The following is a 16,620-nucleotide window of genomic DNA, read 5'->3' as shown; positions in this document are numbered from 1 at the left end:
TTTCATAGATGACTAAAAGTGGTTTGCTTTTTTCAAAATCTTATAGTTAAAAAGTATAGATTGAAACAATTATAGAATCACAAGAATAAGATGCATTAATCAAGGATCACTGTGTAGAAAACTGACAATTAAACATTTTTTAAATGTACAATTGAATATAGAAATATAGTGATTTATGAGCATTTATTTCCTAAATGATAAATTTTGAATATTTTTTTTCATGAAACATTTTGGTGATTCTTCTTATCATAGCTCTATATTGTAAAGGCAGATAACAACTGAAAATTTGTTAACAGAAATGTAAGTTTGCATTATCTAAATTTAATACTTACCCTTGCCTTCAGACAGGGCTTTCCTGTATAGCCCTGTCTGTCCTGGAACTCGTTCTGTATACCAGGCTGGCCTCACTCACAGAGATCCAACTGCTTCTGCCTTCCGAGTTCTGGAATTAAAGGCACATTTATTTGTTTTTCAGGATTTTTGAGGAAGTTCATTTTTGTTTAATAACACCTTTTTTTTTTTGCTATAGAACCTGTGGGTCATGACCCATTTGGAAGTCACAGTCCTTTCACAGGGGTCTTCTGAGACCATTTAAAAAACCCCACAGATACTTACATTGCAATTCATAACAGCAGCAAAATTATAGCTATGAAATAGCAACAAAAATTATTTTATGGTTGGGAGTTAGCACCACGTGACTAACTATATTTAAAGATCGCAGCGATACGAAGGCTGGAAATCACTGGTGTAGAATATTATCCACATAGGCATTTGAAATACAATATAATATTTCTAGTTAGAAAATTAACACTGGTGATCATTAGCCCTAAAGCTAAGAGAAAGAAATGAGATTACCGCGCCATACTAGCCTCTTTGACATAACAGCTACAGTACCCAGTCACTTGGAAAGTAAACAGTGATCATTTCAGTCTCTGTCAGGAATCGTAAAGTGGCAGTCTCCCTGTTGGTGTCTCATGGGAATTCTGTGATTGTTGGGTTCCTCCCTGTGTGGGTCTTTACTCCCCAATCTGGTCATCACCACAGCTTCCGGCTAGCCCCCTTGCAGCATGTAACCTAAGAAAGGGCAAAGATGATGATGTAACTTGTTTTGTAATCTCCTAGAGGTTGTACGCCACCGCTCCCATCTACTGTTCTTATTTGTTAAAATCAGTACATAAAGTTCATACTTGAAGGGAAATTGACGCAACTTTCTAATATTGAAGAATCAGCTGTACTGTAGGTATTTTGCATTTGTACAGATCAGGAAGAGAGGGATTTGCTTATCATCCTTGGTTTTGTTTCAGGACACTGCCTTAGGAAAACCTCGAGAGGTTTTTCGTCTTCCTACAGATCTGACAGCATATGACAATCGTCTTTGTGCGTCTCTCCATTTTACATCCCCTACCTGGGTTACCTTGTCAGATGGAACTGGAAGATTATATGTCATCGGAACAGGTGACCGTGGAAATAATCCTGAAAAATGGGAAGTGAGTTGTTTTTGTTCTTTGTAAGACTTGTGCAGAATCCAGAAGGTGTATGCAAACTACATGGAGAGCCACTTTCTGACTGCGCTGTGTGCTCTGTGAAGCACCCTTTCCCGTCATGATTCTGGGACATTGCTTTCTTTCTTTTCCTCCTGTCCATTCCTTTCAAATGTCCTGTTATTTGGTCTTTTTTTTTTTCTTTTGTCAAGAGTGCTGACCATATTTCTCTTTTATAAACTATGCATTCAAACTATGTGTAATTTTTTCCCCTACAGATAGTGTTTAATGAAGAACTTGGGAATCCGTTTATTATAATTCACAGTATCTCGTTGCTGAAAGCTGAAGAACATTCAGTAGCTGTGCTTCTTCTTCGAATAGAGAAGGAGGAACTGGACATGAAAGGAAGTGGTTTCTATGTTTCTTTGGAGTGGATCACTGTCAGTAAGAAAAATGAAGGTAAAGTAAACAAGATTCCACACCTCTCTAGTTAGCCTTCCCTTGTGTGGGCTTGAAATGGAAGATTTACTGCTTGCTTCTTGAGCAATGTAATAAACTATGCTTCTAAAAACGCTATGATATGCTTCTATAATACAACCAACTATGCAGTTTGTTTAAAAGAATTACATGAATTTTCGAGACCTCAAATTGTAAACGTTAGTTTCTTGTCCCGTCTGCCAGTTCCCAAATGCCCAGCCACCGTTTCCCAAATTACTACATAGAGGCTTAATAACAATTATAAGTGTTGGGCCAGTAGCTCAGGCTTGTCACTAACTAGCTCTCACCTTTAAGTTAACCCATATGCCCTATTTAGACTTTGCCACTTGGTGGGACCTTTATTAACAGGCATGTTCATCTCCTGCTCCCTCTGTCTGTCTGGCAACTCCTCAGACGCTGCCTTTTCTTTCCATCATCCTTAGTTTGCTCACCCTGTCTGTACTTTCTGCCAGATTACTGGTCATCACCGTTTTATTAAACCAATTTGAGTGACAAATATTTACAGTGTACAATAGGATTATTTCAGAGCACATATTTATAAAAATATGAATACTATAAAGGTATATAGTCACCTGAAATGATTTTTTTTTGTTTGCTCACTGGTTTGTATTCTTTCCTTCCTTATTATATTTTTAAATTATTACATTTTTAAATTTTTTGTGTAATTTATTTTGATCACATTCTTTCTCTTCCCACAAGTCCTCCCAGATACTCCCTACCCAACATCATGTTCCTTCATTCTTTCTCAAAACACCAAAAGGTCCCAAAACAAAAAAACAAGAAAGCAAAATAAAACAAACAAACAAAAAACCAAAAAGTGTGTGTGCGCACACACACAAAAGAAAACAATCCTCTTGGAGTTTTACATGTATATTTTGGGAACCAAAGTATTGGTCAACTACCCTGTCCTGAAGTGTGTTTGTCTACCCAGCAATACTGCATTGGGAAAAGCTGATTTTCATTTTACCAGCAGGTGTCTATTGCTAATTACCTCCTCGTTAGTAGTGGGACTTTGCATACACTTTGACGCATACTTCTTTGTGCTAGAGTTTTATGTGGCATGAACTTGTACAGGTCTGTGCATATTGTCACAGTCTCTGAGTTCATAGGTGTATTAGCCCTGTTTTGTCCGGATAACACTGCTTCCTTGAAGTTATTCTCTACCTCTGGCCTTTCCACTTCATCTTCTGCATAGATCCCTGTGGTAGTTTGAATGTGATTGGTCCCCGTAAGCTCATAGGGAGTGGCCCTACTAGGAACTATGGCCTCCTTAGAGTTGGTGTGGCCTTGGAGCAAAAATGACCCTGTGGGGTTGGACTTTGATGTCTCATGTACGTTCAAGCCACGATCAGTGTCTCAGTTCACGTCCTGTGGCATTCTGATTAAGATGGAGGACCCTAAGCTCCTTCTCCAGCATCATGTCCGCCTGCACATTGCCATGTCCCACCATGATGATAAGGTACTCAACCTCTGAACTGTAGTCCACCCAGTTAAATGTTTTCTTTGTAAGAAGGGAGTGGCACTGTTAGGAGGTGTGGCCTTGTTGCAGGAAGTGTATCAAAGCAGTGTTCAGGGTCCCAGCCAACCGTGTTGCCTGTGGGGTTCTTGGTAGAGAGTAGTTCTTTTATCTGAAGTGTTTGGAGTGTGTAGAAAACAATCTGTCTTCATCAGAGAATAAGTTCATTAAAACTTTAAAATTCAGTTAAAATGGTATTTATTGTAAAGGTTTTAAGTTGTTATTTCATTATTATAATAATTGTATAGTTCTCTTTTGGTATATAAGAATCAATTACTCTGTAAATGTTTTATTTTTAGAAGCCTTCATTAGTAACGAGAAAAAAAATTCATTCCGCACGTTCCCCCTCGCTCTCAGCTAGTGTCTCTTTTCAAAAGGTGCCTATTACATGCCTGCGGGGAAAGTAGTTAGTCCCCTGAAGGTCTAGACTTTGTTCTCCAGACGAAATTGTGCAGGTTTGATGTACTTTACCTACGTGTCATTCACTGGGACCTGCCACCAGGCACGTGTGACTATTGAGCACTGGAAATGTGGAGAAGTAACGGAGGAAGTGCATTTTAAAATTTACCTCATTTTAATTAAGCTGCCATTTGCAGCAAGTGGCTGCTGTACTGGACAGTACAATTTAGAGCAGATTTCATCAAACCAGTGTATTAAAGTAGGGATTTATTTGAGGTAGATAAAGTTGTCAGGAATATGTGTATGTGTGTGGGTTTTTTTGTGTGTATATTTGTGGTGTGTGTGTGTGTGTGTGTGTGTGTGTGTGTGTGTGTGTGTGTGTGTGTGAATGTGGAGGCCAGAGGACAGTTATGAGAGTCAGTTCTCTCTTCCACCATGTGGGTCTTGTGGATCAGACTCTTGTGATCAGGCTTGGTGGCAAGAGCCCTTACTCACTGAGCTAGCTACCTTGGTGGCCATAAGATGTCAATTTTCTATTCCTAATAAGATTTTTTTTATATTATAGCTTTTCATAATCCTTACTTTCCTCCAGACAGTAAAAAGTATGAGATTACGAAGCATCATGTTCTCCGTGGAAAGTCGGTGCCACATTACGCTGCTGTCGAGCCTGACGGAAACGGCCTCATGGTTGTGTCCTATAAGTCCTTCAAGGTTGTTTCGGTTGATCAGGAGCTTGAAGAAAGTATGGATGAAGACAAGTCAGAGAAAATCAAAGGTAATTTAACCTGCCAGGGGGCGCTCATGTGTACTGATGTACATATACATGTATGTCTGCTTTGTTATGAGTCCCACTAGGGCACAATAGATTGCTTTCTCTTAATTTTATTTCATGGCCCCATTTTTTTGGAAGATTCTCCCTGAATGATGTGAACTAGTTTACCTTCGTAATTTTGTAATAATATGGTGTTTTAGAAATTGCAGTTGGCTTACTTGATTCTCTGTTTAATACTTATTAGATAATAAATAAATAATGTTTATGTTAATAATGGATAAGGTAGTATGATAATGCTCTTCTAAAATAAGGTCTAATATCCATATTCTTACCTTTATTTAAACTGGCACTTTCTTGACGGTAAGTGGATAAAGGTCAGGAGATCATGCCTCAGAATAAAAACGTTAGGATTAATCAGAATAGTATATTTAACAAAATTATATAGCATTTGATAATCACATATTCTTTGCATCTGCCTTTTATTCTGAAATGACTAAATTATTTGGAATAAAATTGGGGACTGAAGAGATGACTCAGAAGCTAAGAGCACTTGCTGATCTTGCTGACCTGGGTGTGATACCTAGCACCCATGTGGTGGCTCACAACCATCCTTATCTCCAGGACATACGTGTGAGCACTCATACATATTAAATAGAAATAAAGAAAGCTTTAAAATAAAATTGGCCTCAGTAAATCTGAGTACTTTTTAAAAAAGATTAATCCTTTATGTCATATTTAAATATACTAATGTAATTAATGTTAAAAATATGTTCCCAAATTTATGAATATATGAGCCTCCCGATACAGAAAGAGTTGTGCCTTTAGGGCTTTTTCTTCTCTTTCCTCACTTTGTTACCTCATATACAGTTTTTGTTAGACGTGGACTTCTTCCCAATAAATGCAGTAACCTTATTTCATTGCTCAATGTACTTTACCAAGTCAGTGTTCTTAAAGCAAACCTCCGTGCCCTTAGAACTCATTCACTGAGCAGGTGTGAAGGACTGAGAGCCTTGATCACTGGGGATGTCTCTGCCTCCATGCTGTGACCACGGCAAACCAGTCCCAGCAGAGCACAGTGTGCGTTTATGTCCACCTGCTGGTTTTCTTGTTGATGCTTTGTGTTACATCTTGCAATTTATCAATTATTGTTTGTGATATTTTCACGATGATAAAGGAAAAGAGGATATTTTAAATTATATATGTTTGGTTAACATTCTTAACACTTCTGAGAATAGAAACTGGTTTCATTCTCTGTAAATCTCATGAATATGGTACTTGTGGACTATTTGGTATTATCATAATAATTTTCTTTAGTCTGTTTTCACTAAAACATGTAATTTTACAGGTTCCTCTTAGCCTTATTGTCAGAAGTTATCCATTATGTGATTAGATTGAGTAACTGATATGTTCACATTTCAGAGAGACTGGAGAGAGTGTGTGTGTGTGTGTGTGTGTGTGTGTGTGTGTGTGTGTGTTGTAAATAAGAGGGAGAAGAAGGGGGAGGTTAAAAAGAGGCAGAAAGTGAAGTAACAAAGTAAGGGGTTGCTGTCAGTAGTATTTATGAGTGCCATCTCTTAATGTATTGGGTGAGCCTGGAAGAGGAAAGTATCCTGTGCATTTGTTACAACTCTTTGTGTCAAATTCCTTGAAGTCTTTGTGCTTACAATTTGTGTATATGTGAGAGAATACTTACTAGGAAATACAGTGATTGGCTGGATAGGTTTTCTCTTCGATTTTGTGTGTTACGTCTAATTTTTATTATGTATGCATTTTCTTTTTCCCAGTCGAACCTCTGTATTACTGGCAGCAAACTGACGATGACTTGACAGTAACAGTGAGGCTTCCAGAAAACTGTGCGAAGGAAGATATTGAAATACGGTTTTTGCCTGATAACATCAGCGTTATGCTGAAGGATGTCCAGGTTTTGGAAGGAAAGCTCTATTCATCTATTGATCATGAAAGCAGTGCATGGACAATTAAAGAGAATGACAGGTATTTTTGTAGTTTTACATTTTAAATTTTAAATTTTATGATTTTACTTTTTAATACTTTCTACAGTAGTTAGGTTAAAGATGAATGTTAATAGTTCCATCCATATTGGTGACTTTTTAGATAGATTAAAAATGCTGAAACTACATCAAAAAGTAGTTAAGGAGTGAAGATGCTGCTGTACTTCTGTGATTTCTTTTCTTTTATATATATGGTTTTATGGTTTTTTGAGACAGGGCTTGGAGCCTGTTCTGGAACTAGCTCTTGTAGACCAGGCTGACCTCGAAACTTTTTGCTCATCTAATAGTATTTTTTAAAAGCAAGACATGAACCGTTAAGAAAATATTTATATAAAAGACATTTTCACTGTATAAAAGCCCTACAAACTCCTAAGATAACCAAGGGGCTTAGACTGTATTTCAGTTGGTACAGGGATTGCTTAGCATGCACAAATTTATTGTTTTTTTTTTTGGTTTTTATAATATATGGAAAAACAATTATGTTTGAAGTTTTTTTGAAAGGACAGTATGTTTCCACATCTGTTTGACTGTGTTTATGTGTATGCAAAAGTCTTGATAGCATTTAGAACTGGCAATTGAAAATCAGCCAGTACAGTTGGTAGCTCGAACACACTGCTCAGTTGGAAGTTGCTTAGCCTCTTAGGTGTTTTCCATTCCTATTTGGAACACGGACATAAAGACAGAACTTTATTTGGTTGTGTGAAGCAGTAGATGAGGGAAAACATGAAGTGCCCGGGGTAGTCCCTCTCACAGGTTAAAGCATTAGGTGAGTGTGAGCCAGTGTTGTTGCTTTTGCTACCATTCTCATCAGACTGGCGAATTCCTTAGAGACTGTAACTAAGTCTGGGTATTATTGATTGTGGTGGTAATTTTCAGTGTTAATGATAAGAACTTTTATTATGTGAGTGATATTATTTTGTATAGTCTCTTAAATAGTTGCAGAAAAAATTTAGTGCTTTAATTGTTTTATGACTTCGTGATAACAACAGCCTTGCTAAAGAATAGTTGATAAGTTTGCATGTTTACTTTGATAATTACAATAATAGGTCATATTGTATTCTTGGTTTTGTGTGCTTGAAGCTGTGCTCCAGGATGTGATTTAGTGTGCTGCACATTTATCAGAGATGGCGCATGGAAAAGCTTCCTTACTGTGGAGGCAACACAAGGCCTGCTACCTGGGTTGCCTCTCCTGTCCAAAAGACACAGGTGGCTGCTTCCTCCTCTGCCCATGGTCTGTCCTTACTCAGCACTTCATTTTCCTGCAGCAGAAGTTTCTCATCACTGGGTCTCTGGCACGGCCTGCCTAGTGCAATTGAAGTTTCTGTTTAACGGCTTAAATGTGTAGAATTAGATATTAAGCAAGTTATATAGACTGTATTAACATTTTTCCTGTGTTACAAAGTTTCTTTTTAATTCCTACATTTGTTTTCAGTTCTTTAAAAGTTGATGTTTTAAAAATTACCGTTGACATTAATTTAACTTGCCCTGTCTCTGATTAAAATTACATGTTAAGGCTCTTAGTTTCTGATAGTAAATTGTTGGGTCTGTATCTTAAGAGGTTAGTTGTGGGTCAGTTGTTGTTGTTGTATATGGTGCACTGCTCATCTATCTGCTGTGTCCCATAGATCCATGCTGCTTGTGCTTTTATTACTTGGATTTAGTAGCACGCTACATACCTGTATTCCATTTTCTGTCTTCTCAGTCACTCCAATTCTATCTTCAGGCCACGTGGAGCTCTATTTCAGGTGGCACTTTCATGCTTAGTTATGAAGTTTAGGTTATCATTGTATTATAGATAAAAGTCAAAGTGAGTGAGATTTTTGGTAAAATACTCTCTAGATACTAGATAGGTAATTTTTACCTCCCTCTCTTCCTCCTTTCTTTCTAGTCTTCCCCTTCGCTCTTTTTCCTCTCTCTCTAATTTTGATATGTGCTCTCACTCCTTAGCCTCAAGTAGCCATGAACTCTTGATTTTTTGCTGTTTGAGCCTACTGAGTGCTGGGATACTGTAATGAAATACTGCACCGGTTTAAATGAATAATATTTAATGTAGCATCGTGTTTCTCATTTAATCATTTAGCTTGGAGATTACCTTGATTAAGAAGAATGAAGGTCTGATGTGGCCAGAGCTGGTCGTTGGTGATAAACGGGGGGAACTTATAAGGGACCCAGCCCAGTGTGCTGCAATAGCAGAACGCTTGATGCACCTGACCTCTGATGAACTGGTAAGCAAGTACAGTAGTATAAGACACTGTCCCAGAATCCAGGAGTATCTTTTTTTTTTTTTTAAGATTTATTTATTTATTATGTATACAGTGTTCTGTCTGTCTGTATGCTTGCTGGCCAGAAGAGGGCACCAGATCTTATTTACAGATGGTTGTGAGCCACCTTGTGGTTGCTGGGAATTGAACTCAGGACCTCTGGAAGAACAGTCAGTGCTCTTAACCTCTGAGCCATCTCTCCAGCCCCCAGGAGTATCTTATATGAATATTATGCCATGTCAAACATTAATGTGCCTTTCCTTATGTAAATGCCACCAATAATTGATTATCAACCTAATTAATGTTTTAGTATGGATTGAAATTTTAATATTTATATGTTTTATTATGAATATATATACAGAAATGTGAAGGCATATTTTACATGGTGTATGTGTGTAGCTATATCTTGAGATTCCTTAAAAGAATCAACCAATGTTGACAGAAGCAGCAATTACAATTGTGCCATTTATATGCCAATACCCGAGACTTGATTGTATAGTAAACTGTTGTAAATAGTGCTATAATAAACATAAATGTACAGATGTCTCTGCACTACATACGTAAGCAGTGTAGAAATTACTCTGGAGTTTCCTCACCAAACTGCCATGGGTGTGAGCTGCACCGCATTCCACGCCCAGCAAGTGTGTAAGTCCCTCTTTCCCCACGTCGTCACGAGCATACATCGGTGAACAGAATAGTCAAAGCCTAACCAATATAAAACCTAATTAAAAAAAGGGTAGCGTGAGATAAAAATAAAATAGAAACAACGGTAGCCATGTCTCTCTGTTAGTGTCACCGAGTCCCTGCATCCCTTTCCTGTCTCATGGAGTTGGAGCTTTGCTCCTTTGTAAGTCATTTGTAACAGTCAGTGTTCCTTTCTTTATCTGTTCTGTGTCTGTGCTTATTGCTGTCCTTTGCCTTTCTGCGCCTCCCACTTCTTTCTCAAGTCCAGTCTTGAGTTAACATTTGTGGGGAAGATCGCTCTTTGTTCCTACTTCACCATCTTCTAGCTCAGTAATTGTTTTAATGAATGAACTATTAAGCGGAGGGCTTTTTAAACTTCATGGTTTCAGAGAAGCATTGATATTTATGAGAGAAGTTACTTATGCCCCAAACAGTGTCTTATGTTTTATGAAAAATATATCTAACATCAGTAAGCTAGGGAAATGGTAGATTGTAAATTGCTCTCTTTTTCCGTTTTTGGAAGTTGTCTACCCACTTTTGATACCTAGGTAATGCTTATATCATAAAGTGATTAGGGAATTCATCCTCCATCATGGAAGAGATTATGTAATGTTGGTGTTGTGTCTTAGCCATCTGAGCTTTGAGTTCCCTTTTTTGGTGTTTTTAACAATTCAATTTAATACATAGAGTGTTATCTTAAATATCACTTTCTGTTGACTTTAAATTTTTTTCTCTCTTTAATTGCTACGTTTATCTCTCTCCTCTGCTTAGTTTGTTATTTTTTCTGCTTTCAAAGTAGTTTAGATAATTAATTTTTAAAATAATCATTTAATGTATACACTTTTGGGTGAATATTTGTGTATATGTCATGTCTATCTCTGACATTATTTGTCTTTTAAAAAGTATTATTTATGTACAACTTAAGAATTATATAATATATCCATTCCCTTATCATTTGTATTGTTGTCATATATTTTAGTTCTGTCTCCGATCCCTCATAATACAGTATTTTTAGCCTTATCAGATTTTTGAAGAAGAGCAAAAGTGAGAGAGACAAGCCATTCACTTACGTGGTCCTCATTTCCTCTGCTTTCCATTTGTGTTGACTCAGCCGTCAATTACATTTTTCCCTCCATGAAGAATTTCCCTCAGTGTTGCCTGCAGTGGTGTATATAATCTGGTGATTAATTCTCTCGGCTTTTGTTGGTAGACTTACTTTTCTTGCTTAAGTTCTTTCAGTTGCCTTTGTGAGGATTATGATTCAGTGGTAGCACAGTTATTGTTCTTTTTAGAAAGGCTGTATTGTATTTGGCTGAAAGAGCTTTTGTGAGAAGTCAGATATTTGAATCTTTGTTCAGCCATGCAAAATAGTTTCTTCTGACTGCTGTTAGGGTTTCTCTTTATCACTGCTTTTCAGCAGTCGTATTATTGTGACTTCCAGTACTCTGATGTTTTTAAACACGCCGTGATTTGTGATGTGCTGTGGTGTTTAGTGTTCTGTCTTTATACTCATGCATTGGCTAATTACCTACCTCCTGTTTGGTTTTCTGTTCTCACTTTGCATTTTCATATGGAAAAAATTCACTAGGTCCTTTTCTTCTATCTTCCATATCTCAACATGCCCAGTTTTCTTTTCGTCTTTGAGTATATAAACTATATTTACAGTACCTAAGTGTTTTTGTTGTTGCTGGCTGGTTGACTAGTTGGTTGGTTGATTGGTTTTAGTGTCTTGGTACAGGATGCAGGTCCAGCCTGAACCAGTCTCTCTGTGTACTCAGACTGGCTTTGAAGTCATGATGCTTGGTCCTTCTGTCTCCAGCATTTGAGTCCTGGGTTCATAGGCCTGAGACACTGTGTCCAGATGACCGAAGCTGCCATTTTGACATATTTTTTAGGATGAATAAATTATTTCTTATTGTTTGATTATTAATTGTTTTTTAAGTATTCATTAATTTTTTTTGGCTTAAGAATCCAAATCCAGATAAAGAGAAACCTCCATGTAATGCTCAGGAATTAGAAGAATGTGATATTTTCTTTGAAGAGAGCTCCAGTTTATGCAGATTTGATGGCAATACATTAAAGACAACCCATGTGGTAAGTTCTTGATAATAAGAATTCTAAAAAGCTGTAGATAATAAATAGAAAGTTGGCAGATAAAAATTGAATGAAATACATGTTTTGCAAAAATAGTTTGGTTGAAAGGTATTGGATGTGATAAATCGCATAGGCACATTCTGCAATGCCAGGGTTTGGTACATCATGTATCGGGGAGGGGGCAGCAATTCAGTCCGTAGCTCAAATCTTAGCAGTTGCCAAGTTTTTGCCACCATATTTTTTCCTCTGTCCTTCCATAATGGTTAAGAACAGAGAGTCTGGGTCCAAATTTCATGTCAGTAGCTTCAGCTCATCCTGACCTTGGACAGCTAAGTGCCCCACATCATTGCTTCCGTCAGCTTTAGAATGAGTGTGACAGAGACATTCCTTTCAGGATCTCTATGAAAAATCAGCCCAGAAACCAGGTCCTCAGAGTTTAGAGCAAGCAAAACATGGTGGCTGGTACACGTGTGAAATCCTAGGCTGGGACAGGACTGCCAAGTACGAGGCAGCCTGAACTGCAGACTTAGAGCGTGTCTTAGGAAGAATGGAGGAGGAAAAGTTGGCTTCAAAACAGTTATGTCTTATGTCCGTTTTCATTACTAACTTTTGAATAAATTGATTTTTATCCCTTTAGGTGAATCTTGGCAGCAACCAGTATCTGTTCTCAGTCACTGTGGATCCTAAAGAAATGCCCTGTTTCTGTCTGCGCCATGACGTCGATGCCCTCCTCTGGCAGCCGCACTGCAGCCAGCAGGATGACATGTGGGAGCACATCGCCACCTTCAATGCCCTAGGTAGAAAGCATGTTCCTCAGGAGGGTTCCAGGCCGCCTAGCAGTCGTCGTCTCAGAGGAAAGCTGCTCTGTTTCATTTGAGCCAGGCCTGCTAGTTAATTGGTTCATGCTGCGGTTTGGGTGTCTGTGTTCTGTTGACCGGGGTTAAAGTGTTAAAATACAAAGATGAACCTGTTATTACAGTTGCATGGAAGATAACACAGAATGGACATGGAAGTGGCAATATAACCATTTGAATCTTTTTAATGAGTTGAATTAAATACGGACAAAATACATTATCATCAGGGTCTTTGACATTGCAGTACATGCAACTTGTGTGAGTATCTTCAGAGTAGTCTTCTAAAACGTTATACAGCTGCTGTATAGGGATGTACACTCCCGTCAGCTCTTCTTTGCCCACATTCTCCTCGACATTTATTGTCCTTTTTGTTCTCTTAACAACAGCTATACTGCCTACTCTCCAGTAGAATCTCAGTGGAGATCTAATTTGAATTTCCATAGTAAAGATGGGGAACATTCTTTATATGTTTACTGGACATTTGTGCTTCAACTTTTGGGAACTGCCGGTTCATTTCATCACCCATTTATACACTGAATTGTTTGGGATTGGGGTAGTTTGTGACCTCTTTGTATATTCTGGATACAAGTCATCTCTCCTGTGCACGTAGCTTCGATACTCTGTGACAGTTAGTTGTTCCTTTCTGTGCATTACCTCTTTAATCCCATGGGACCCAACAGCATCTTCTGGTTTTATTTTTGGAGCTATTGTAGTCCTTCCCAGAAATTCCTTCCTTTTTTATTAATTGTTATTTACATCTTTTTCTTTACTAATTTCAGAATTACAGGTCTTAAAGTTTTTGGTCCACTTTGAGTTGATTCTTCAAACTGAGACTAGTCCCCTCCTTTTCCCTGTGGATTCCGTTTCCCAGTGTTCTTGTCACAGCGGCTGTAGGATGCTAATGCCTGCTAGCGGCACCTCTGTGATCAGCTGTGCTGTCGCCTTGGCTGTGTTTATTTATACCATTCCGTTGGTCTGTGTGTCTGTTGTCGTGTCTGTATTATGTATGCTGCTTTTGGCTTGTGGCTCTGTAGATCAGTAAATATTGTAGTAACCTCTAGCCATTATTTTATGCGTAGGATTTCTTTGTCTATTTATGGTCCTTTGTGTTCCCTTATGAATATTAGGATTGTTGTTCTGTTTCTGTAAAGAATGTCATTATAATTTGATGAGGATCTTTTTTAAACTTTCATTTCACTAATGTCGCCATTTCTCAGGACTTTTGCCAACCCAAGGGCATGGGAGCTCTTCCCATCATCTCGTGTTTTCTTCATTTGCTTAAAAAAGGTTTTTAAGACATCATTTTAGGTTTTTTATTTTTGACCTAGGCATTTAAATTTTTATGTGTTTTGGTATTTAAGATTTCAAATTCTTATTTTTTTAGCTCATGGAAATTAAAAGAACTGTATTATGCTTTGTTGAAGAGAAGCCCTGTTTTGTTTCTTAGTAATTAAAGTTGTATTTTTGCACTATTAGAAGAAACTGTGGCTTACAATAATGATGCTGAATTCATTTATTGTTGACTATGGTGTATGTTTTACTGAAGGATTTAAGTTTGTGATGGTTACTGTGAAATAGTAAGCCTTAAATCCTGACTTTTCTCCCTTTATTTTAATATATCAGTTTTTTCTTTTCCCTTATGTTTTTGGCAGGTTATGTCCAAGCCTCAAAGAGAGACAAGAAATTTTTTGCCTGTTCTCCAAACTCCTCCTACGCAGCCCTCTGTGAGTGCCTTCGCCGAGTGTTCATCTACCGACAGCCTGCTCCCATGTCCACTGTGCTCTACAACAGGAAGGAAGGCAGGCACGTGGGCCAGGTTGCTAAGCAGCAAGTAGCAAGCCTAGAAACCAATGATCCTATTTTAGGCTTTCAGGCAACAAACGAGAGATTATTTGTTCTTACTACCAAAAACCTCTTTTTAATAAAAGTAAATACAGAAAATTGATCCTCCAATATTTGGCTGAAATCAAGTATCCAGTGGTACCTGGAGGGCTAGACAGTTGTCCTGTAACTTGTTAGGTTTTACTGTGTTAACTACAAACATCCTTTATGAAGTTTTATTTTTAAAGGATATTGGAAATGTATTCAAGAGATTATGAATCTGTAAAAGCTATGTGATAGATGAAGCTACTGATTTAGAGAAATTGGCTTCTGTAAAAAATGAAGATATTGGCAAATATAGTTATTTTTTAAAACCTGGTGATTAAATCTCATCTTTTATAGAAAAAATATGAATTCATTGTTTAAAAATAAAACTGTTTATCATGTACCTAGCTCATTGTTTAGATTGGTATAGTCACTCTATAGAATGTGTGGGTAGCAGTCAAACACTGAATATTATAAGGTATTTTAACAGGTTGAAATCTACAGAAAAATTGTTGTAAGTGTAGAGTTGTAAGAGTAGAGCAGTTTTGATGTTTGCTTATAAACCTTATTTTCATAGTAAGCATAGATTTGCTTATGTCAGCATAGATTTGCTCTACTATATCAGAGAAGCATTTTCCATTATTGCATAACCAAATACCACAAAATTCAGGTGTTTAAGAGATTATTCCAGCTGGGCGGAGGTAGCACACACCTTTAATCCCAGCAGAGGCAGGCGGATCTCTGGGAGTTCAAGGCCAGCCTGGTCTACAAGAGCTAGTTCTGAGACAGGCACCTAAGCTACAGAGAAACCCTGTCTCGAAAAACCAAAAAAAAAAAAAAAAAAAAAAGAGATTATTCCAGCTCCTGGGAAGCTAAGGCTGGAGAAATACCAGTTCAAGGCCAGCCTGGGCCACATATCAAGACCTTGTCTCAAAAAAGAAAAGCAACTCAAGCTTTATGGTTTTTCATGGTTCTGTGAATTGGGTCTTTGTGTACTAGATGGTCTCTTGTCTTCTAGTAGGCTGGCTGTGCATCCTACCGTGACAGAGAACACATTCTAAGAGCAAACCCCAGGGTGCAAGGGTTTGCCAAGCTTGGATTTTCATGATTAGTAAAAAACATGGACAGTGTGACTCACATGGCCGAGTCTAGACAGACAGCAGAGCTGTGGTACGTTGGGGCCATTTAGGTGACAGACACATAGGACAGATTATAATACATTTGTCTCACTAAGATCTCCTTACTTTTCTGACAGTTTATTTATTTCTACATTAATTTTTTTCTTCACAAATATTTGTGGCTCAGAATTATTCTCCAAACTTCTTTCAATTTATATTTATTGTGGATTTGTTTTGCTTTATTTTTACATTATTTTTAGAGTTCATATTTTATTAATGTCCTTAAAATTTTAAAGAGAAAGAAAATAAAAGAACATAAGATAGAAAATATTTGTATGAATGTATGTTTTGCCTATCTGGAACCAACACGGGACTGAATTCAGTTTAAAGAGGTTTCTGGTCTGGGAGACGGCTCTGTCCATAACGTGATTGCCTATCTGGAACCAACACTGGACTGAATTCAGTTTAAAGAGGTTTCTGGTCTGGGAGACGGCTCTGTCCATAACCTGATTGCAGCATAAGCACAAAGACCCGAGCTCTAGATTCCTGTTCCTCACATTAGAAAAAGAAAAGAAAAGCAAGTGGGCACAGCTGTATCATCTATAATCCTGACACACTTGCTAATAGAGACAGGCGCATTCTTGCTGGCCACACAGCCTAGCCATATCAGCTGAACTCTGGGTTCAGATGAGCAAAGCTCCTCATGTCGACATTTGAACATTTGTCCTCCACATGCCTGCATAGACTCATAAACATGAGAGAGAGAGGGGGAGGAAGGAAGGGAGGGAGGGGGAGAGGGTGAGAGAGAGGAAGAGTTTTAGCTAGTATTTGACTGGGTAGTTTCAGTTAGGTGTAACTTTGTTGTTGTTGTTGCTGTGGCTAAGTTCAATTTTTGAGACAGTTCTCACTGTAGCCCAGGCTGGCCTGGAACTCATGGTCATCCTTTTCTTACCTCAGTCTTCTGAAGGGCATGGACCACAACACCTAGTTTCAATTTAAATTTGACTGAATTTAAAGTTTAGTGTGTGGGGCTGGAGAGATGGCTCAGCGGTTAAGAGCATTGCCTGC

General features: G+C 38.0%; 1 protein-coding gene across 1 annotated transcript in view; it reads left to right on the top strand.

Annotated features, from left to right (window-relative positions):
• Nudcd1 (NudC domain containing 1) overlaps window positions 1-14,768 on the top strand; it is a 30,899-nt gene extending 16,131 nt beyond the window's left edge. The window contains exons 3-10 of the mRNA XM_050161672.1: window positions 1,305-1,487; window positions 1,760-1,940; window positions 4,487-4,669; window positions 6,451-6,658; window positions 8,756-8,900; window positions 11,589-11,714; window positions 12,352-12,511; window positions 14,221-14,768. Coding sequence (XP_050017629.1) covers window positions 1,305-1,487; window positions 1,760-1,940; window positions 4,487-4,669; window positions 6,451-6,658; window positions 8,756-8,900; window positions 11,589-11,714; window positions 12,352-12,511; window positions 14,221-14,513 — 1,479 coding nt within the window. The 3' untranslated portion in view covers window positions 14,514-14,768. The remainder of the gene's footprint in view (window positions 1-1,304; window positions 1,488-1,759; window positions 1,941-4,486; window positions 4,670-6,450; window positions 6,659-8,755; window positions 8,901-11,588; window positions 11,715-12,351; window positions 12,512-14,220) is intronic.
• The last annotated feature ends 1,852 nt before the right edge of the window (window positions 14,769-16,620 follow it).

The sequence above is a fragment of the Alexandromys fortis genome, unplaced genomic scaffold, assembly GCF_014885135.2.
Source record: "Alexandromys fortis isolate MF-2015 unplaced genomic scaffold, M_Fortis_MF-2015_v1.1 scaffold_17, whole genome shotgun sequence".
In the NCBI taxonomy this organism is placed as follows: Eukaryota; Metazoa; Chordata; class Mammalia; order Rodentia; family Cricetidae; genus Alexandromys; species Alexandromys fortis.
Note: the sequence above shows the minus strand (reverse complement) of the source record. Positions and strands in the feature narration are given on the sequence as shown.